General features: G+C 36.3%; 1 protein-coding gene across 4 annotated transcripts in view; it reads right to left on the reverse strand.

Annotated features, from left to right (window-relative positions):
• Positions 1-24451, reverse strand: part of EPS15 (epidermal growth factor receptor pathway substrate 15) — a 42421-nt gene that overhangs the window by 10688 nt on the left and 7282 nt on the right. For 3 of the 4 annotated variants that reach the window (XM_042819222.1, XM_042819220.1, XM_042819223.1), the window contains exons 3-19: positions 23959-24048; positions 23561-23608; positions 22492-22587; positions 22019-22084; positions 21450-21575; positions 20948-21007; positions 20458-20658; positions 18804-18949; positions 17746-17905; positions 14144-14229; positions 8582-8654; positions 4393-4554; positions 3560-3757; positions 2233-2430; positions 1681-1758; positions 1340-1430; positions 38-73 (exon numbers count right to left, since the gene is read on the reverse strand). In XM_042819222.1, the coding sequence (XP_042675156.1) occupies positions 38-73; positions 1340-1430; positions 1681-1758; positions 2233-2430; positions 3560-3757; positions 4393-4554; positions 8582-8654; positions 14144-14229; positions 17746-17905; positions 18804-18949; positions 20458-20658; positions 20948-21007; positions 21450-21575; positions 22019-22084; positions 22492-22587; positions 23561-23608; positions 23959-24048 (1915 nt within the window). The remainder of the gene's footprint in view (positions 1-37; positions 74-1339; positions 1431-1680; positions 1759-2232; positions 2431-3559; positions 3758-4392; positions 4555-8581; positions 8655-14143; positions 14230-17745; positions 17906-18803; positions 18950-20457; positions 20659-20947; positions 21008-21449; positions 21576-22018; positions 22085-22491; positions 22588-23560; positions 23609-23958; positions 24049-24451) is intronic. The other variant, XM_042819221.1, reaches the window with a different exon arrangement.

Raw genomic sequence — 24451 nt, forward strand, 5'->3', positions numbered from 1 at the left:
GAAAAAAGGAAAGGTTAGAAGTTAAAAAGTTACTCACCAATTTTCCCAAAAGGGTCATCTTTGAAGGGATCACCTGTTCAAAGGAAAAAGTGACTTGTAGATTTTAAACCATAAAGCTCGTGTACTGAGTTGAAGTCTTTTTGATAGAAATAAGTTTCTAATGTTAGAATTTCCCTCACTCAGAGGCAGAGTTTCATAATTCTCAGTGGAACAAGAGCTGATAACAGACAAAGCAATGAAGCACACAATAACAGCCATCTGAAAAATGCATCTCTGTTGGCTGCTCTCAGTAAAGATGCACACTGTGCAGCATTTACACCATAGTAACACAGGCTAATTACTAATGAAAACTTAGTTCCACTTTTATTAATTCTCACAGACACGATGGATAGCAGCCATCAAGTGTTCATTTCTATACTGGATACAAGTATATGGCACCAGTATATTTCTTCATTTCACATATATAAGGTCTTACAGCTCTAGATATCTACCTCTAAACAAACTGAGCACACAAAATCCAGGAGGTTGATTAACTGACATATCTTTCTCCTCTGAAAGGAAGGCTGTCATACCCCATAAGCAGAACTACTTCATAATATAAACTATTTCATCATATAAACAAAATAAGAAACAATATGTATGTGAAATCACTGAAGTTGTTTTAATATTTTTAAGTGAAAAAGATGAACTAAAGCTTAAATCTACACTGGCAATCTTTTAGAAGCCAAGTGATGCAAAATAAATTTAGCTTATTTAGCTGCATACATCTGTTTCAACAGTTAATCCAAATTAACTCTTCCCATACTCCAAGTGTCTCCATCCAGACAGATCACTCCTCCAAACGTTAGAAAAAAAAGGAGCAACAGAATTCTTAAGTGGCAAGTTCTTAAAATAAAGCCTAGCACTTCCACAAGATGAACAGATGGTACAGTTCCACATTATCTTTTTCTGAGTACCTAACTTGCCATAAGTAGGCCACAGCCATTCACTCTCAGCCACCCACAAGCTCCCTACACCACAGCGCACTGAACCCTCAGATGATCTGTTTGTGGCTCCGTGCTCCAAATTAGATCAGTGACACCACATGTTTCACAAGTACGCCCGCACTTTTAATACCAAAATGAGACCTCCAGAAGGAAAAAAATGAAAAAAGAGGCACTCAGGAGAAAAAACACAGGTAAGAGACACACTCTGGAACTCTCATTTGTATTTTTGTAATGCTATCGGCTCTTGTCACTCAAGTACTTTCACATTTATTCCATGCAGACTGGAAGTTTAATCTGTGTTCATACAAAACGCATTTCTGCAAATCTGCACTTAGAGAGAAGAGTGTACTTACTGCCAACAAAAGGGTCGGACTGGAAGAACTCTAAACTTGTTTCAGAAACTATATCAGGCAACGGATGAGATTCAGCATCAAATGGATCCTCCTGAAAAACATGAAAGAAGCAAAGAAAGGTAAGAAGTGTGAGACACTTACCTCATACTGTTATCATTTATTAACTTCTTAAAGCTGAAATGAGTTTGAATTCATCAGAACTCAACAGAGAGCTAGAGTATTCCTCAGTAAAAATCAACCTGCTATATAAGATAAATGCATTTATGACATCATGCCCTATTTATTTTTATTTTTTCTTTTTACATTCACTTCTTCCCCCACTTAAATTTGAACAAACTCACTTTTCTCGTAACAGTTGCAGATGGAGTCTCTTTGTTTTCTTCTGCAGCAGCAGCTGTTGTTTCAGGACTATTTCTTGTCTATGTAAGGATAAAAGCAATTTAGTGTAAGTAAACAGAACACTACACTACTTACTCCATTTTAAGCATCAAACTGTTGTAAGAATGTACTAAAGGATACCTCAAGAGGTTCATACTTAGAACACACTGAAGTGTTCGATAAATTGAGACAGAAAACCGGGCATTTAAAAAGCAAGACAGCTTTTAGATTTTTGTACTATTCCTCATTCTATTGGAAACAATTGGAAACAGCTGCTCTTCTTTAACATTAATTTTACTCTTCAATTTATGATGTTAAGCTTTGGAAAATAATGTTGCCTCTTTTTCTGCTTATCAACTTCCAGATCTCTGGAATACTCCCTCAGAATAACATCCTTAAAGTTTGCTTTGAAAATGTTTAAAAACAAAATACAATCAATCTTAATACATTCTTAATTTATTCCAACTTCACAGCTGCATTGCATCATGATCAGGGAGGCAAAACATTTTACTCACTGGGGATACATTGTTTATTTGTTCATCTTCAGCTATGCTTTCCCTTTCAGCATTCTCATTAAGGTTAGCAGTTTCACTGCTGCTGTTGCTAAGACTAGAATGATCCGTAGTTCCGTTAACAAGTACAGTCTGTGGCTGAGAGTGCCAACTAAATTGGTTACTTTCCAGTTCTTTCAGCTCAAGAAGTTTTGTCTGCACCTGTGAACAGAAATAACGCATGTGTGTCAGCGCAGCAGCACATGGAAACTAGAATACAACTCCCCCTTCCTAACTGTGAGATGGAAGGTAATTCTTATACTCCAAAATCAAGTATAACAAACTATAAAATTTCATAGAAAAGCACAAATCTGCTCCTGAAGAGATATGGCAGAAGACCTGAGAACCTTCTGTGCCAAGGAAGCAGGCCGTATCACTGGTGATCACTGGCAGTATTAAAGACTTGTTCCATTGCCACTCAAGCACATCAGACTTGCAAAGCCTTCGGTTTGTTTTGGTGTGGGTTTCTGATTTTTGTTTGATTTGTTTTGTTTATTCCCTTTTACATTACTCACTTGTAATTGCCTTAAGCTCCACAAATGTAAAAGGCTGCTCAATCAGAATGCAAAGAAAAAATTACAAAATTATCTTCCTCCACACAACTTTTGAAGTCTAGAAAATCCAAAATATATTTTCCTAAGCAGGCAGTTACAGCCACATGATTATTTCAGCAATAAATGAGAAAAATGACAAAAAGGTATGCAAGCTAACTGTTCATTAAAGTAATAAATTGTTGACTGCACATACAAAGTACAGCTTTGTTCTCAAAAAACAACGCAGCAATCTCTCTGCTTCTCTGTACCTAGTCCCAGTACTCTTCCATTCACCTTCCTCCTTCAAGAATACTCTAAGTAAATGTGTTAAGTAATTCTATATCGACGTCACATCAATTTAAGAACAGTGAGATCATGGCTCAGGCTGTGACTGAGGAAGAAAACTTGGATAACTACTGGACATAAGGAATTTAAAGAAGCATTACTCATTAGTCATTCATTACATTAAAGCAAGTTATTTATCAGTTATAATGATTTCCCTCTTATAACAATGGAGAAATAGAAATAAATACTTAGAGCAAAGCGAGTCAGTCTGTAAGAATTATAACTACTAAACACATGTTCTGTGCAAGCAATGGAATGTATAGAAACTGTGAAAAGAAGAACATTTTCTCCTTATGAAAAAATCATACCAAAGCCTGTCAGCTAAAACAGTTTTTTTTGTTTTGCCTTTTTCTTTTTCTTTTTTTAATTATTGTTTTTCCTTTTTTTTTCCTTCCCCTTTCACAATGCCTTACCGAACTGATTTCCTGTTGTGAATCTTGCAGATGTTGCTGAAGAGGTCCCAGCTGTGCTTTCCCAGACTCTATGCAATGCTCAAGCTCTGCAGTTTCTTGCTGCAGACGACTCAGCTCCTCTTGAGCTTTGGTCAGTTCATCTTCATATGCTGAGATCTTTGACTCCTGGCTTGTTATTTCAGCTTTCAGCATGGCAATCTAAAGCATAAACAAGGATTCCAAAGTCAAATTAGGAAAAGAATAACAAACAACAACACACCAAAAATACCCCCACACCTCCAAATATATCTAGGAAAGGCTAAGATTTATGACCAGAAGATTTATGACCAGCTATTGCAGAGACTTCAGATCATACTCTAACAGAAGATTTATCTGCTATTTGTCCCAATGAGATCAAGCTGTTTTCCTGACCAATACAGGTATTACTAATATTTAAGATATGGGGGAAAAAAAAAAAAACCCACCCTGAAATTTTATGTTAGAAAAAAAAAATATATATATATGATTATTTTTTTTTTTAATCCCAAGAAATCAGTCCTGATAATTAGTGTTTCTAGTTACATTTACATTGTGTTACACGTTTGTGTCATTTGTTTGTACACAACTTCACATGTGTGCAAACACATCTTACTACATTTGTTGGCACACTGAGACATAAAGAGGTCAGTGAAATAAGTGATGTCTCCTATTCTCTATTGGTCACAAAATCCTGCAACTCGGGCTGTTTAATCTTGAAAGCTTTTTCTCCTTTCCCAACCACCACAACACAGTGCAAGCATGCCTTATTCAAAATGCAGCATTCCTTCTTAAGGGCTGAAGCCACTAGGCCTTACCAAGTGGGCCTCCTTTGCACATTTCTGCCTGATATCATTAAGTTGCTCTTCCAACTTGGCCTTCTGCTCATCAAGATCATTAAGGATTTCCTGCGCTTCCTGTTTCTGAGCTTGCAGTTTCTGCAGATTACTGCTCTCCCGTTTTACTTCATCTTGTAGATCCTGTAATAAAACAGATTTGCTTTGCCTTTGTTTACTGCTCCCTCTGACCATTAAATTTCATGGTATAAATTGTGGTAATGATCAGCCAGATTTGAGAGTAGCAACATGTTATCTTCCAAAGGCTAACATGTACTGCACAGCACACAAGCAAGTGTTCTCAAGTTTTAATTCTAAAAGAACAACAATTAGGTTATTTGCTTTTTCTTTTCTTTCATCAAACAACAACAACAAGGTATTGAAATATTGAAGATCACACTCCCAAACAGAAATTAGAACAGTTTAATGAGTGGGAGGTAGGCTTCCTTCCTGAATCCAGAAGTCATCCTTACTCAGGCTGCTACGTTCTTTTATATTTTAGCAACATGTTTTATTGAGTTCCTTAGTAACAGAAATTCTTTACTCTGTTCCTTTCCCCTCAAAAACACACACCCAAAAATACAAACTCATTTTAGCAGCAAGGTAAAGAACAAAATCAGTGCCTTATTAACCCAATTGCACTTCCCTTAAGATTTTCCCCACCTCCAATTTTTGCTGAAATCATCCTCTTTTTTTTTTCCTGGTAAGAAATGCATGTTCCATATATGAAAACATGGCATGTTTTGTTACAGGGACTGCTGTAAATAAAATGTAAGATACAGAAAGTAGCATCATATGATAATGAGTTCATTTCTGAGCAACAACAATGGTTATACTTCAAACTGCAGAGATAACACTGGAAAAAAACCAAGACAAGAATTTAGCAAGAACTGTCAAAGTCAAGAGGAAGAAGTAATACAGAGAGATCAAAAAAGGATTATTACGGAAGTAGTAGATAAGAAGATTGCAGTCTTTCTAAAAAAAAAAAAAAAAAAAAATGTAATTGAACACAGAATCATATACAACAATAAAGAGATGAAAGAAAATTTAGGACAGTAAGAAATAAAAGCTGACATGATGAGATCACGCATTCCTGTGCTGTTCTATGGTAAGATTCTGTTGTCACTTTTAGGTGATTAAGTTATCTTTTTTCAAAAAGGGGAAGAAGGTTAACTCATATCTGTTAGCATCTCCAGTTAACCAGGACAAGAAGAGAGAGAAACAAACGTACATGGTGCAGCAGTCAGATGCCCAGCAAAACAGGGAACCTCAAGACAGTCAGAAGACTACCTAATAAGATATCAGAAACTCGTTTATTAAAAAAAATCAAAATCCATTTATCAACTTCAGGATTAACGGCTGAAATTTCATGACTAACCTACAGCAGCCAGAATAGATGACTTACTGATTCTGCTTTATGGAAAATAAGTCAATATATGCAAAAAGCTCTGACAGCAGCTAGTGACCTGGACAACTGGGAAAGTGTCCTAATCCGTTCCGTTTTTTCATGACTTTGATACAAATCCCATCTGACTCTCAACACACACAACCAGGTTGAGGGTGGAAGTAACAGTTCCTTTCAGTCACACACACAAACTAAATATAGATGACTTTCAATCTTGCTGCTGGTTCTTGAGACCCAATGTCTGTTCCAGCCACAGCAGTAGAGAAGCACTGAGGAGACATGACTGTACCTGGTATCTCCAAAATAGATTCTTCTTTCTTCCATAGATGTGAACATAAGTTGTGCTTTTTTTTTTTTTTTTTCCCCCAGGAGTTCCAAGCATTTATTCAAAAAAATCTCTTCACAAAGTTTCAATATTCCACTTAAAACTGGAAACAGAACTTTTGACTTCATGTCAGGAGAATTCTAGGGAATTTTATTCTAGGTATTCTTTCCCAGTTATTGTTGGGAAAGCCAGAAGAATCACCATTTATGTTAGAGTCTTTGCAGGCACACTAAGAAACCATACACATATACAAAGTGCTTGATGGAGGATCTGAGTCTTGGGCATGTGGAAAAAAGCCCATAACTTGAGGTAGAGCCTCAATGATGACACTTGTATGGTCAAAAATTGTTGTTTTAGTGATACATTAACTCTGAAAAGCTGAGTTGTCTTCTGCCAAGAAGAACATTTTGTATCCGTGTTTCTTTTCTCTGTTATTCATAAGAAAATAAAAACTCCATCACAGAATAAATAAAAAAAATGCCTTAGTTTCTCAATCTTTACTATTCTACCTGTTACCTCTTACGAAAAACAGTCTTTAATCATTGCTGAGAGATAATGCTTTAATAAACATTAAAATATATCACAGTTTGTTATGTTTTCTCTACAAGTCTTTTTCTGTCTCTGCCTCTCAGATTCTATTTGTACAGCATATACATTATTTCATAGGGGAAAATAGCTATTCTATCTCTTCCCTCATACAGATCTGTTCAATCCATCACAAGCCTTTGTGAGGTTATAATTTATGTTGGTGAACATAATCCTGGTATCATGAAGCCTTCAGTGTGCTACCACTAGATTAGCTTGATCAAAAGTGGCAGATTACAACACAGTTTGTGCCTACCATCTTTAGAAATATCACTAGAAGAACATCAGAAAGAAAAAAGAAGCAAATAACATGATATTCTTCATCTGCTATCCTGTGAAGTTCTAGAAAGTTTCATGAAACATGCAGGTTCCTCCAACATTAAGGAACAAAGAGACCAGAGATACAGAGCCATTAGCTCAAATGAATGCTGGAGTCATGTCCCATTTGATTCTGATGGCTTTCCATTTTTCTGACATGTCAGTAACAGACTGCTCCTTCTTCACAGACTGAGAACTCCTTATATTTAGCAGGATACAAATAGCTTATGTGATCACTAAGAGGTTAAAGATTTAAGACAGTTGTTTTGAACACAACTGCTCTGGATACAATGATCCCATTGATTCTGTGATGCTGCTGACTATCAAGGACTATAAACATAAAATCACACTAAGACTGCAACATTTTAGGCCTCACGATACTAATGGCAGGTGTTTTATTTAGCTTTAGACACCTCTCGTACAAAGGCAGCAGAGAACTCAATCTTAATATGAACACACAAGTTTCAGAACAAACTAACAAAATCACCATGTGTGCCCAAATAGAAACATCAGTGAGAATGTTTAACAGTGTGAAAAGGTCCTCTTCATCACAGACAAGAACGATGCTGGCATGCACAGACAGAATTGCAGGAATGGTCAACTTCTGCACACATTCCAGCAGCTGCTGAATCTGGCTGCCATTGTGACCACCAGGCCAGCATCTGCTTATCTTCTGAAAGGTCAGATTATTCAGTATCATCCAGGCTTTAAGGATATTAAATAGCTGAGCACAAGAGTCACAATGCTTGCAACACTGGCTTTTCTTTCCCAACCTTCCAGCCCCCAAAACAAAGTAAAATTAGAAATTTATATCATTTACTCTTAATCAAATAGAGAGTATTTGAACTAATAAAGATTCCTGAAACAAAGGCAGAAATAAATGTAAATGATCAGATAGAACACTGAAGTTTTTTTTCTTATTGTTGCAATTCCAGCTGCTTCTGCACCTTACAATTTAACTTAAATATGCTTTGCAGTATTTAATTCAGAGCTTATACTGTTAACACCCTAAACACTGATGCTGACTATATAATTTTTAATTCATAAGGCACTTGCAAAATTCAAATTACACTAAGTTCAATGACGCCCCTTTAAATAAAAATCAAATATATTACTTCAGAATTCACTTATTTTAGGCAATATTCTTCTCAAGCTGGATAATTACTGAGACTTTTAAGAAGCAGCCCCATAGAAAAGTCCTTTTAATTCAGCCTCGTTAAGTTTACTAATTTGTGGCACAATAGCATCTTATTCAGTTTTTAGTAGATCAGCCCTGCTTAAAAGAGGATTTATTATTTTGAGTATCTCTCATTAAAAACTCCATGCAGATTACATATCCTAGGAGCTCACACATTTATACAGAGATGCAGAACCCTACTAATCCACATTGGTATACCAAATATATTTCAACGTACATTCATTTCCTCAGCCACCACTCAGTAAGTGATGCGATCTAAAGATTCAGTAATCTCACTGCTATTAAAGCATCACAGGGTGCAATATCAGATATCTGAGCAACAATTCTGCGTCTTATTTACCTGCACCTCACTCGTCCTCTGTTTGATGGTATCTTCTTTCTCCTTCAGGTCTTGCTCTACATTATTCTTTTCCCTAGAAGACCAGCAAACAATGCAAGAATACTTAAGAACATCAGCTACAGCAGGTACAGTTATCCAGCCTCCTAACCCTGTATCTCTCTTTAAATACATAGTGAAACATTAAACACAAAAGATCTAAGGGATTTCTGCTTTCCAAATAATTTACAAGACAGAAGCCCACATAAGCTTTGTGCATAAAAAAAAAAAAAGATGCCTTTCACCCAACTGCACTTTAGTGATAAGAATGGCTTAAAAATGGAAGGGGGCGGGAGGGAAAAATCAATGAAATACTGTCTTCAGTGATCTCACTGTTGCTATGGAGCGCTTGTCTAATGAAAACTGCTGGGAAAAGTGGGAGGGATTGCATCAGATTCCATCTGTTAACCCCTGCAAATACAGTAATTCCTATGCTACCAGCAGCTAAAAGCATTTTCAGGAGGCCACCCTAGCAGATTATTAACCTTGACTATCATATTTTAGATATATTTGTTGGTAAGATCAGTCAGAAGAAGAAAAGTTAGCCTGCTGTAATCACTAAGTGCTTAACAGACTCCATATATAGTTATTTGCTGTGTCATATCAAGTCTGTCCCTACAGACATTCATGCAAGCTTACAAGTGACTACTGATGACAAGGGAATTACCATCAGTAAATTCTTGGCAGCCAAGATAACAATAGCTTTAAGAAAGGAAAAAGCCACACAGCCCAAAAGTGTTCATATAAAGAAAGAATTTATCCCTAGACAATGTATGCTATGTTTTCTCCTTTACCAGATGTAGAAAAGCAGGAGAGCAGGCTTTGCAATTTTAACAATAGCTTTCATATACAAACGTTTATGTTTATAAAGACTCTGCTATTAAAATGCCTATGTACATTGAAGATGAGAGTATTATCATTTTTCAAATTCTGACATTTCCCTAAGCTAATTCATTTAGAAAAACTACCAAATGATATTACTAGCACGTACTAAAATTAATCATATATTAATAGCAGCAGAATGGGCAATCAATCCAAAACTATTAATCTTATTGTTTACTCTTCTCTAGTATGAAATCAAGCACTACCATCCCCAAAGTAAAAAGGGGAATTTCCTCTGAGAAAGTTGACTTTATTCAGGCTAAGGAGTGCTTGTTTACTGCTAAGGCATATACAATGGAAGATGGAAAAAATCAGGTATCATGCCTTACAAATATTCCTTCAGAAAAATTATCACTATATCTCACGCTCAATTACTGTTTATCTCAGCACCCAATTAACTTACTGACCATGCTTTAAGGAGAGGTTTACATGGAGGAAAATAGAAAGATATGGAAAGAGGGACTCTGAAGAACAAGCCGTGCTATTTTTTTTCAGGTGTCAACCTTCATGTTTCAAAAAACTTCCCAGTCCCCATTCATCAGAAAAAAAAAATCATGAAAATGCTGCACAGATCTATTGTTTCCTTCAAACCAAATGCATTTCTCTAGCTCAATAAACCAGCATTTGTTGCAGAGTTGAATTTAGATATTTAAAGCATCACAAGACAGAGCTGAAACAAGTCCTTTTCACTTCTGCCTTTTATAAGTTTCCATAAATAAATGGTCCCCATCTCAAAGCACTTCCACAGATCTAAACAGAAGGCAAGTTCAAAAATACCAAGCCCTCAGATACTTAGCAAACACAAACATTCACGCATATTATTCCTAATTGAAGAGAAATGACAGAATAATTGACTAGATCAACAAATAGTTGTTTTGTTATTTTTCCAGCTTGGGTATGAAAACTGAGCAGGAAATAAAATGCAAGCAGGTACATATGCCTTAACATATAGCTTTCCCTAATTCCTGTCACTGATAGGCCTGAAGAGACCATCAGAAAAGAAACTCACTTCCCTTCTATTTCAACAGCGGTCAGGTACCAAAATCTTGCAATCTGGACTACACCAAGGGACACAATACCCACCACAGCCAGCTTACACTGGTCAGATCACAACACAGACAATGAATGGAAAAAACATCAAATGAAAGAATTATTGTCAGGCCGAACAAGAAGCACTTAGGCAGCAGTCTCAGACAAAGGAAAACAAGCTAAGTGAACACAGGCTGAACAATGCATCTACCCTCCCTGCTCCCCACCGTGAGTAAAGCATCTTTGTTTCAAATGAAGGTAATGCAGACCTACTTAATTTACTAATTCTTCTGAATGCCTCCATTTCTTTTACAGACTATCTGGTAAACCTGCATACCAGGGATAAAACCAAACTGTATTATTGGATATGACAGATTTCTTGAATCATACAGTCCCATAACGTCTCCTGGAAACACAAAAACACCTGTGGTCTCAACAATAAGTTAACATTTGAAACCAACTCAAACTCCATTAGGTAAGCAATGCAGTTTCCCTAGGTAACTTAATAGCAGCCAGGTCAGGAGGTCTTTTTGTTAAATAAATTAAAAATAATGATTGAAAACAAACAAATAACAAAAGAACAACCCAACACACACACTACATAATATAAAAATCAAATAACACCAGTAAATCCAGCAGCTTTGCAATTTGTGAATGGAGTATTATTTAAGAATTGGAACCAGCACACAGGGAACATTTGCAATAGCTGACAGCTGAGTAGACCCATGTCAGTAGAGCCACTTAAGCCATCTATGAAGCAATCCTGGCCTCACTTCTTGATAGGTAACAATCAGAACAACACTAGTTAAAAATGAAAAACAGTAAATAGATCAGTTCTTTTCCACAAAAAGTGATCGATGGCTGCTCACAGACTTAGTAGCATCATTTGAACTCAGTTGCCAAACATTTCTTATTGTCACATACATGTGCAATTGTGGGAATTCCTAGTGTAGAAGTGCTTAATGTTGACACTGCTAGAAAAAAAAAAACCAAACATCTAGAGTTTGCTCAGTTTTTCCTCCCCTTCAGTCCCCCAGTTTTCAGCTGGAACAACCCAGCTGCTTCCAAACCAGATTAGAAGAAAGCAGCTGGTTTACAGTTCTTACTGTTGATTTGCTAACAAGTTCTATATTTCTGGACATTTAAACAAAGCTATAATGCAAATACGTGGCAACGAAAGGTTGCCCCTGGAAAAAAAATAGAGCATTTTGTTATTTCCTTACTTTTGAGAGACTAACTTATCTTCTCTAAAATTCTCCTAGCTTGACTTATGTTCAGGAAAACGCAGCCACTGCTCTCCAACACTCACAATGGGTGGCACCAAGTTAAGCTCAGCTATTCACACTTACAAAGCAATGTTGTACTGATAAAATCTCAAGAAATCCCACTCATTTGTGGGCCACAGCTAGCTTTAATGAACAAAAAGAAAGCAGGGTGTGCTGGGTCAAGAAAAAGGCTCAATGGCTCAAAAAGAGAATATTAAGAACATCTGGTTTAACCTCCCACTGATGGAAAAAAAAAAAAAAAAAAAGCAGAAATAACTCTCAAGAAATGCAATGCAACGGAAATAGAATTTACAGGTCTTCTGAAAAAGCAGTACTGCTGTCAGGCTCAAAATGAGGCACATTCCATAGCATCCCTGGGCAAGTCATTTGCCCTACCAGAGGGGAATTAACCTTACTAATAGGCATTGTGCTTTTATTTCTCATCTGATATTCAATCTTCATTTTCTCACCTTATGTTTTCATCAAATTAGATTCAAAAAGCTCTTGGCTACCAGATGTTTTCCCACACAAACACATCACTTCTGCATTCTTCACTCAGCCTTTCAACAAACAGCATTTTCACAACACAGTCATTCTCTTCATTATTTTAGGGAGTTCCTCTGGTTGTTTTGTTTATTTTAAATGTGCATGTCAAAAATAGATTCAATTTCTACTAATGGCTCTCAAAAATGCAGCTCTCATTGATAAAACACAGCTCATGGATTAGAATTAGTACATACTGGGTTTAATCATTAAACGTATTGTTTAATAATGAATAAAATTGTTTGGATGACATTTTAATATGGTAACTATAAAGACTGAAAGTATACTTAAACAGTTATACCTGAAATGCAGACTTCCCAAGAGACGAGAAATGTCCTAAACTTATCACAAAGACTGATCTGCTGCCTCCTACTGCCACCTGTACATTCGGTGAGATACAGGAGAGCAACATTTCCACTACCAAAATGACTCTTTCATAGCAGCTAAACAACTGCCAAGTAATCAAAATTAATTTATTAGTAATACAATTCTATTCTCTGCCTGTAAATAACAAAGTAACTCTCCACTTTCTTAAATTAAAAACATGCTAGTATCTCCATCAATCAGATATAACCCAAATAAATAATTTGCCACTGAAGAAGCAGAAGCAATGACTTCCAAAGGCCATGGGGTTCCTTCATATATCACAGGGAGAAAGAAAGAGCAGAACACAACAAAACGGTGTGAATGTTAGGCTGCAAATACACTTAGTAAAAAACAAAAAAAATCCACCTTTATCTAAAAATTCACACAAGTGAATAATTTATTTCCTTCTAATAACAAATACACATAGTTGCAAATCAAATTGTAGGTTAATAAATGTGTAAGTCCAAAACTGGTATCAATACAAGTTAAAGAACAGAGGAAGCCATGGCAAGGACAAGTGAGGAGGCAGAGGAAGTAACAAGCAGCTCAACTGCAAAAACATTTATCTGTTTAGGAGATGGGCTGTGCTTTCACACATTTCCAAATTAAAACACTCCTACAAGTGACATGGATAAGTCACTTTGTCATCATGACAAAGCTCCTTAACTGACAGAATGAACTTCCAGTATTTACAATAGTAGCAAAAGTCACTGAAGAAGAATATCTGCTATGTCTTGAGAGTATGACAAAGATTGTACAGTATATATGAGCTTGATTTTCCTCAGTGACTTGAAATCTTAGCCTAGAAATAATAAGCCTAGAAATAGTTTTTGGAAACCAAGCATCTGTCTAGCTCTAATTTAAACAACTTTTTCAGTGCAAAAGCGAATTTCACCAAACAGAAGGCAAGCATGTCTATCTTTACCACCATAAAAATTCTAGCTGATTTATGTAAGTCCTTACGTAAACTGCCACCTTCTGACTCCCTTCCCTGTATCCTTCTTGAGCCTTCTTCTCTCAGTTCCCAGCCTCCATTAGGAAAAAGTCCCTAGGAGTTGCTCTACAAATCAAAGGCATCTTATACTAATTTGTGTCCTGGCTTCCACATCCTAAAGATCTCCTGTATTCTGACCTGACAATAAAAATGAACTAAAGAGAATATCTGGATCCTAGGATGCTAGCAGATGCAGCTCTCTGAAACATGTGCAGAAGTGATCACAGACAGAATTTTCAGTCTTGCTGTTACTAAATGCAGTCTTCTGAGTCAACAAAGAATAGAAGAGTTAAACATGATTAGAATAAATTTATCAATTTGCTTATCATTGGTAACAGACTACATTACCTTCTGATTTTCTCTTATGCATTGGTTTTTTGGTTTATTTTTCAGGGAAAAAAAAAAGAAGCAAGAAGTAAAACAACCAAACATTCCTCCTTCACCTACCTCTGCAGGTCTACTATTTCATTGTTCAATGTATCAAGCTCTTTAATTGCAGAAAAATCTGCTACAGAATTCAGTCCTTGAACACTCTGAAAGAAAGAAAAAGTTTATGCAGTCTGACATCTACGTTCACTTTACAAGTGAAACACAAACGTCACAACTGTTTGTAGCATTACTTTTCAATTCTTTCATTGTTTAAAGAAAAAAAAAAAGCAAAAAAACCCCAGCCCAGCTGCTATATGGACAGAATATCCCATATGCCCCATGAATCTGATAATACACAACAAGTTTGTCTCCTGTAAATTGAAGGCATATCTTCCACAAAAGCACACCTAATCATACAATAAGAGTCTAGATCTAAAATTAAATTCATTTTATGGTTAATGTTTCCTAATGCGGGTTTCCTATCTCTCACTTAAACAGGTTTGGTTTATTTTCTACTGATACATGCATTTCTTCACCTTGGTGATCCTCCTGATGCAAATTAAAAATGCTTTGTTTGCAATGCTTTAAGCTGTATCTAGCTGTGTTAACACAAATCCCAGAGTACTGACTCAAACTCCAATAATACATAATTATAGGTAATTAATGCCCTTGAGTTCTTACTTCCTTAACAACTTCATAATGAGACAACTACTATAACACAAATTATGCATATGTTTATGAATTTACATAAATGACTGGGGCACAAGTTTCAAATATACAAATTAACAAATACTGCAATTGTTCTATTATGCCTGAACAAAACACACACAGATTTAGGAAGCCATCGACATAGTAACTACATTCCAGAACACATATAATCCTTCTAGCTTTAAAGTTGTCTGGGACAAAAATACAGAAGTTCAGAGGGCAACATAAACATTCAGCTGGTGATATTTCAAAAATAACACAAATTCAAATCTTTAAATCCTGCAGAGAAAGATTTATCTTTCTCTGAAGATGTATCAAGATGCTACGAACTACTTATTTATTCATGTGTATAATGGGGGAAAAAGTAAGAAATCTTTAGTCAACCAAAGACCTAACCAGTAAATCTGTGCACACAGTGGCAGAGAATATTACTCAGCACAATTACAGATTATTCATACATATTTTTACTGGAGCAAATGACACAAATTGAGAATTAAAAAACCATACAGTTATTCTTAAACTGGTCAGTGTACATTTTCTCAAACTGGCCAAACAGTTACAAAGTTCAATCCTGTTCTCAAGAATTACACTGGAGTTTTGTCGAGTTGCTCACAATTCCTCTAATGAGGAAATCCTTCCTTATTCTATAAAGAAGGAAACACGGTGGTATGAGCCACAAGTGCAAATTCTTTCTGGGCTCTGTTTTCTAATGGTAACTCGAGCATCAAATTTGAACAAGGTGTAGTACCATCGTATTTTCAGCTCTTCAGGAGAACTCTGGAGAGAGACCCAGTCCAGAAAGGCCATTTTTAGCTTTATTGTACACGTTCGGAAGAGGCAGAAGTTGGAATTATTTGCTGCCACTTAACATCACACATGCAAGCAACACTTCAACCTTTTAAACGGAAAATATTAATAAAAGTTAATTTCAGTCACAATTCCATAAAGGAACTTGAATGCAAGTGTAAGTTTTACAGCCAGTAATGCAAGAGCTGGTTTTGTAACTACAAGCAGCTTTAGGTAAAGGAACACAGCAACAGATACTAGACTACTACTGCTCTTTCCCATTTATGAGATCTGCATTCAAACCTCGGAATAGAAATAAGAAGTTATACTATTGTGTTAATGAAATTCTGCAAGGACACCAAACATTACAAAACAGCAATGCACACGCATGTGATTTCTGAATACCTACCAAGAAGGACTGCAAATTAACTTTCTATACTTCAAAAATGCAATGGATTACCATTGTGGTTACTGATATTTTTGCTACTACCCTTGTACTGGTAAACCAGGAGAGGAAGCCTACCTTTCTTTACTAATTAAGCCACAACACTTCAAGTAATCCAGAAAAAGGCCTATTTCTGCCCACCACTCTTACTTATCCTTTTGTTCAGTTCTCGAGCAATTAAGTTCTTCCATATCCACTAAGAAGACAGCATCTTTTTTGGAAAATCTCAAAATGAGCTAAGCTTTTAGCTCATCTAGTAAAATGGGTAAGGATTTAGACAGCTAACTAAAAGATCTCTTAACTTCTTTCATAACATTCTCATCTTTTATGTTAGCAATCACTGCAAAATTCAACTGATGTCTTTAAGAGTTCTGTGAAGACAATGTACACAGAACAGCAGTAAACAATGTCGATTTCATTCAAAGTGTTCTGACCACTACATTTTCTGAAACATAATCAGTAATAACATGGATATCAGTCCTAATGGATACTGTCATCTGTCAGACTGGGCTACAACTGCCATCACTTCCCTAACAATTTGAACAGGATAATACAAAGCACTTTCTTTTGTAAACTTAAGCAGTACATGCAGCCAAATTGTAACAGCCACAGAGGTCTACCCCAGAAACATTTTCTGCACAAGAGTGGATTATGTACACTGTGTTAGTTCAGATTTGCAAAGCACCTTGAGATTCTTCCAGGTGAACAACACTGGAAACCAGTAATAATTTGAGATTGCAACAAGTTGTGATGCTTCAGAAAGTGCTGCACTATTTCAGTGGTTACTTAAGAGTCTTAGAAGGATGCTCATTATCAAACCAACAGACAGTAAATATTAGAAAAGCAAAGATTCTCTAACCTTGAGAAAGCAGAGTTAACAAACTGACAGAATAATAAGGATGAAAAGCAGAGTGGTGCAGAATGGAAAAAACAGTCCAAACTAGAAAAGAGACATAGAAAGGAAAGCAAACATACAAAAAAGATTAGTAGGGTTGCAAATAAAGCAATTACTTTTTAAAAATAGAGTGTAAAAAGAAATAAGATTCCAGTTACAGAAACTCAAAAGTAGTGCCAAACTTTGAGTTTCTAGTTTTTCAGTTGCTGATTTTTCATTCTGTTCAAGAAAGTGTAGAATCAGCTTTGCACAACCAAGAAAAGGTAACCAACATAAGACTCTACAATGCGTAAAACAAGTAAGAATCTGCCATGACTTCTGCCATTCTGATAAACATAACTTGAGCTGTTGAGGTTTAGTCTACTGCTGGATTAAGACAGATGGCAATTAACAGGCTATCAAGACATTTAAACTATCTGTGAAGAATAAAATGGTGGACATTTACTTTTTGAACTTTAAATACATAAACTTCATTTAATTCAGATTATTTTGAGTGTTATTGAAAAAAAGAAATGTGAAAGATAATTGAAAAGCACACTAGGACAAAAACATAGAACCTGTGCATGTTATTCCTGATGCAAACTAAGATTTCTTCAGACAGGAAAAAGATTATTCTTTTAAAATAGAAAATAATGCTTTCTCAACATAAGATCTCTCTGCTTGGTTGGCAAGTGTAATAAATGACAGCTTCAGTTCAAAACACGAATGGAGCAGTGCTTTGTCACTTCTTTGTAAATAATGCTTGTTTTCTTCCTGATATTACGATAACCTTGAGGTTTGCCAGTACTTGAAGTGCCTCCTTTCCAGCCTGTGAAATTTATACCAAGCATGCAAACCCATCCTTACCTTCTGTAATGTGACACTCCTGTCTGAAGGTGGAATCATCTCTGGAGTCAGAGCTTGAGGTGGATCTATGCCCTTTGTTAATTTCTGATTAATTAAGTAGAAAGCCAGAGCAAACTGTTCCTTGGAAAGCTTCCCACAGTCCTTTGTGTCGCACAGAGCCCTAGACAGAGATGCACATGGAATAAACCAAATCTTCATTTCCACAAGTATAACTCCACATATTCTACTTTATTTCACTCAGAACTGTGAAAACAGCTACTGAGTACCTCCTCTATTAAAAACAATGCAATACACAACAAACCACGGTAATAAATGCAGAAACACACACAACCACTTCCCTCCTTTTGTGTAAAGTTCCAATGCTCTGTTAGAATAATTGCTAATCTGGTAAAAGGCAGAACTAGGCATACGAATTGCAACATCTGAATATCTATAGCTGAATTTACCTGCTAAACGAAAGAACATTCCATAGGCAACACCAGTTTACACCATTTTCCTAGATTTCCTACATTATATTAACCATACAGTGAAAAAACCCAATCGTTTTTCTATCAGAGTGCCATGCACTATCTTACAGTGGAGAAAAATTTAGAAAAAATACCATCACACAGTAGGTGTCACTACAGCCTGTAATATACAGGCTTTAATGAAAGACAAACAATTCACAGAATTAGATGGGCCCTGAGTCTTGAATGCTAAGAATTTCATACAGATAATTCTCAAAAGGACAGTCTCAGTGTTCAAATACACAGCAACATTATGGTCCTTTATATAGAGGCATTTAGCTAAATGCAGTATTTGTTTGAAGCCATTTCTTCAGGCACTTTACCTCCTCGAGCTAGGAAATAGCTCATGGCATTAACCAATTTTCCCCCTATTTCTATCCAAAAGTAGAAGCAAATTAAGTTACCACTGCTAATACAGAGGCCTTGCTATTTTATATGAAAATAGCTCTCATTTTCTATAAATGTCAACACAGCACTTTTCATGAAAAGAGCTAGGAAGGATCAAGAACCAAGCCATCATCTAAACAGCTGTCAAGGGAAAATAATCCCTACCAGATATGTGCAAGCAGAGCAGAAGGCAGTCCTGTCTTCAAGAATAGTTCTCTGGCTTCCACACCTGACACAAATCCATCCATGTCCTTGTCAGTTTTCATAAAGATCTCATCATACTTAATTTTGTCTGCAGGCGATACAACCCACTGAAGGGAAGGGAGGGGGAGTGGTAGAGAGGAAATCAAAACCCACAATACCAAGATAAAGACAGTTCTGTTTTTGGTTATATACTTTCAGAGTTACATAATTCATGGACTATAGCACACATTTTAGATTTATGAATCACTTTTATCATCCAAAATAGACACGTATAGGCAAGACACTCCAAGAGCAGCAACATTGGTATCAGTGAAGGGCAACAGTTGGTTGATACTGCTCTATTTCTTTGCCTATGCAACAGAAATATTCCCTGGGGCCCAGATCTCCTCCTAGCAAGGGGTTTTGCACTCACCACTGTACTCATAGTCTGCCTCCATCAACTTCACTCTTCCTTACACAGCTGGAGAGCTTTAGATGGGTCAAGCTCAGAGTTAACAGCTGGGACATTCTAAATTACACATCTGAAGTTCTTACCAAGGTAAAGATAGGAGTTACAGCCACATTTCTTACTTCAGCAAATTTTCCAATACTATACTATTTACTATAAGAAGACGGGGGGAGAATGAGTGAAAATTGCTTCAGCTTTTGCATATATGCATGCTCGTGGATACTAATTTAAGTGTACAAGGACACTTAATATACAAATCCCAAATGGTGCTGTATAAAAAAAAACAAAAAACAAAACATACACCAAGACACTCATCCAGAACACAACTGCTCTGTAATACACACACTACCCAGGCTTATGTCAGTCAAGTAAGCTGCCAAAGTCTGGGAACCAGGAGACACAAAGTGCCAATCTGCTGATTTCTCAAATACAGGTACCCAAATATCCAAGCAGCATCTTATGCATTGAAGTACTTCAGCTCTCACTTCAGATTCCTTTCTCAACATTTACTTCAAATACAACCAGTAAATTATAATGCACTTGAAAAGACATACTCCCAAATTCTGGATTCTAAAAGGATCAGAATTCAATAAGATGCTTTTCTGTTGGAGTTAAGTTTCTCAGTAACTACATTTAGAACAAGCACCAGATCTCACATATTTCAGTGGATGCGCTAGACCTTCTGTCCTCTTTCTTTCCATAGCTTGCAGTGATCTATTGTTTTCATGAACATCTTCTTCAAACTGCTTGCGTGCACAACATGTAAGTACATACACAATCCTATCACAATTTGTCTTAAAAACTGCCCAGATTCCAATCAGTATTCAGTCAGAACAAACATTCTGCCTACGTATGCTTGGATTAAACTGTTTTCTAAGTGTTCTAAGGTTGAGCTAGATGCTTTGAAACAATTTATTTTAAAAATATCTTCAAAATCTTCACTAAATAATATGCTTTTATCCAACTGTTTATATTTGGAGACATCTGAAGAAATTATGTATTATCTTTTCTCTTAATCTTGTCTTCCCATCACTCTCCTCAATTTTATTATCAATAGGGGAAGGAGAAGGAAATAAAAAATGTTTATCAAGACTCCTCACATAAGCACACACCAAAGAACAACATTAAGAACAAATCTTTTGACCCCAATTTCCTTCAGAATTATACCTGTGTTAATGGTGTTTTGGCAGCTAAAATGCCTACAGGTGGCAAGGACTGATGAGAATCTTTGGAAGATGCTGAAGAAGGAATTAATGGCATTGCTCCTGGAACACTCATAGGTTTTCTCTTGGATAGTGGCACCAAAGCTGCAGGCAAGGACATTGGCACTGGCTCTTTCTCCAAAGCGCAGTACACCAAGAACATGGCCTGAACACAAAGAAACAAACACACCAATGAGGACAGAAGGAGGAGAAAGAATTAGTTAAGAAATAACTTTGTAGCATGTTTTCACAATATTTCATTTAGCCCAGAGGGAAAGCTACTTTGTGTAATGATATACTCAATAAACTGATGCTAATTCAGTAATAAAATTAGATGAAAGTCTTTGAATAAAGGCAAGAAATGAAACTGCACAGTCAGAACCTAACACACAATTCACCCATTTTGAGCTTCTGTCATTCCATTTTCAGAATTCTGAGGCATATAGGATACTTACAACTGCAAATTCATCGCGATCCAACATTCCATCTCGGTCAATATCACTCAATTCCCACACCTACCAATAAAAAGAAGAATATAGGGATATTTGCCTGAACTGTAGTGTTTGCCTTTTTATATCATTACAAAACAAATGAGAGAACAGCCTCCTCCCACTGTATCTAAAGTCCTACTAATCTAACAGCAGTTTTCAGTAAGTGACATTCATGCAGACCGTGCAAAAGAAGAGTCTGAAATCGGAGTGCTAATTGAACCCTGTCCAAAACAAAGTGTTAAAGCATACACAAAACATTATAATTAGAGGTAATCTATCAAAATGTCAATGAAAAATTTTACAGTTTAACAATTGTATGTCTGGTCACTCCATATGACAATATTTAGTAATTAGGCTTATTACTATAAACACAGGATGTGAGAAACAGATAAAGATGAGTGAAGCATAGTTATTACCTGCAAATTAACAATTAATTGGAAAAAAAATAATAGGAAGCTACTCTTACTCGTCCTAAGATATCCACTGGCAGTTTTGAGTTGAGGAGTACAGGTTTCACTTTATCTCCTGACAGTAGTCCATTAACAGGATTTAGGCTGTCAAAAATAGCATCATACTTGGCCTTGTCTTCCAGCTGCAGAGCAGAAGAAAAATAATCACACTTGCACTCCATAAAGCACTTTCAAAAATACTGACTTACTTTTGTCAAAGCTACAGTGAGAAAAGCATACATGGAAGTTCCTGATACACAGAAATTACATCCTCCCCCCCCTTTTTTTTTTTCTTTTTAAAGGCAGAGACTTGTACAAAATCCATTGAGATTTAGTCCTCATTTATTTTCATGCCTTGAAGTGACTATTCTCAACAAATCAAGTTTCTTCCCAAGATTTCCCAAGCAGTTTCACACCTCCCCCAGACCCACACAAATTAGATCTACAAGCCAAAGTACAGACTGAACAGGAATGTCAATTTATCATGTGTAATGAACTATAGCTATCAGTACCATATTTTTCTCAGATTTGTGTTTCCTTACAAAGCACATCACCATTCTACGTAGTAGCATGATATTTTGTTTACCTTAACAGCCCATGGTATATCACTTGATGCTGTTCCACTGAGCAGCAAAGGACTACTAGTATCAGTCTAATAAGAAAAAGAAGAGAGAAAAAACTCACTTAAAAAAAAAAAAGAGTTCTGACCTTTCAAAACCACCCCCTTATTTGAGAAGTTATTGCTTCTCAAAGCATTTCAGTCATGCATACTTTAGTGAGGGAGATAAAGATTTACAGTAAGAAATTTAAAACCTTTCTTCCATTAAGGACAGCACTAACAGAACAAGTGCCATAAATATTCCAATTTTACACAATTCCACTTTTATAACCCCACTAGAACATGCAGCACCTTATTCTAACTCCACATTCTCTTGTTTTCCCCTCCCTGTAACACCTTTTTCAGAAATATTTGGTATTTATAACAAGTCCTCCTAATTGTTAGCTTCAAAGCTTCTTATTAGTAAGAAGTTGATAGGCATATTAAAAATAAAATCTTACAAATCTTGGTGGAGGAACAGGCAAATTGAGACTACTCAGGGAAACATCCAATCCATTCTGTGCACATGCTACAAGTCGTAAAGCTATAAAAAACTCCTACAGGAAAAATAAAATTGTAAAGTTTTATTGTATGAAAATATGCAAGAGCAAGAATTAAGAAGTTTTCTAGTACTGTTATACATACAATGGTCACAAACAGCTTGGAAGGGTAGGAGTTGCAAAATGACAGAAAGCAGTAGTCAAAAAAACACTGAATCCTTCCAGCGAGGTCAAACTTACTATTACTAGCTCCATGCACTCAGTAGCTTCCTTGCCAGTATAACCAGCTGTCTGCACTCAGTTCTTCTATGACAGAGAAGTAAGAATCTGAAGCAGTGAGTACAGCTGTTTATCTTGAAGGAACTGAGTTAACCCCAAAGGTAGCTGACGGTGGAGGAGGGAAGAAATGTACAGCATATGAAATAGATGAACCAAACTGGAAGGCTGAGGAAAGATTTGTTTCATAGATGCTACAAGCACCTTTTCCGAATGTGGACTAAAGCAACCAACTCTCTGCAGGCCATTATTTAACGACCTACACTTCAAAGCATCTAACAGCAATATCACATCAGAGCTTGTCAGCAGCTCGTGCTACATGCATCACTGATGGACATCTGACTGACACAGACATACTGCTCACAGCTGCAGCTTAAAAAGAACAAGTCCAAACACACACATGAAATCCAGCAAAATTAGATAAATTGAAGATTTTATAGCATTTTAATTTCTGCATTTTTGCTCTCAAGACTAAGAGGAAAAATTACCTTAATAGTAAATACAGTACATTAGACTTAAATTATTCCTCTGTTGTATTGCACACATACACAGCAGCTCATTTTATGACTTGAAGAGAAACAGATGAGGAAGCTGAAGGGTACTTCACTTATTGTAGCTTACACTGAAATGGGGAGTACATATCAGAAAAAAATCCTATGAGAAGAATTGCCTTCCTGAACCAGAAACATTAATACTCATCTCATTGCAAGGTTTGCTAGCAGTTAGAGTAACCTCATTCATCATACAATCATACCTGTTTGTTCAAGATTCCTTTGCTATCAGTATCAGCTAAGTCCCAAATCTAAAACATAAAAACAATAGTCAAAGGTATTCCAAAACACTAAGAGGAAGCTGGCAAGCTCTCACTCACTTTAAAAACATTTTAATTCTTGGATGGAAGTTCAGTTCTTAACTTTTGTTACAGCAATTACTTGTGGTGACAAATTTAAATGCTGTTTTAATTTCCATCATGAGTAACATATACAGTTAAATAAGCACAGGTACTGAAGTTTGAAACTATTAAATAGCACTACTGAAAACACACTAGGGAAGATCATGTATCCTGCCATACCTTTCCAAGTATTTTAATTTACAGGGGATGCTAACTGAAGTAAGGGACCACAGGATAATTAAATACTTGTCATTAAATACCTTTCCAAGTACCAAGTCCGTCAATCCAGACTTCTTCAAGAAAACAGCTGCATCAGAAGCTAACACTCTTCCGGTATTAGCAGAATCAACCTGGGGATAGAAGAAAAAAGCCAACTCACATCACAAACCAGCTTTCAAATTGATGGAAACTCACTACAGAAGCTATCAAAGCTAGCAAAGAATGCTCACAGCCACAGTAAGAATCTCTCTCAGCAAAGGCAGTGTAACACAGTATCAGCTGTGTTTATTTTTAATTTCACAGTAATTAGACTGCGTGAAATGAATAAGTTTATGATAGAACTGGAGGAGTACTAAGCATCCGTGCTACTTCAGGTGATGAATTATTCTTCATTGGTACAGAAAGCTCTTAAGTGCTTCTAGTGTGAAAGAAACAAGACATGCTCTACTAATACTATAAGAAAAAAGGGAAATGTCTTTCTAACACTGCTATTTTGAAAGCTGACATCTCCTTATATAAAGGAGGAGAAGGAAA

The sequence above is a fragment of the Centrocercus urophasianus genome, unplaced genomic scaffold (assembly GCF_019232065.1).
Source record: "Centrocercus urophasianus isolate 14NV4802_14NV808 unplaced genomic scaffold, USGS_Curo_1.0 seq_18, whole genome shotgun sequence".
Taxonomy (NCBI): Eukaryota; Metazoa; Chordata; class Aves; order Galliformes; family Phasianidae; genus Centrocercus; species Centrocercus urophasianus.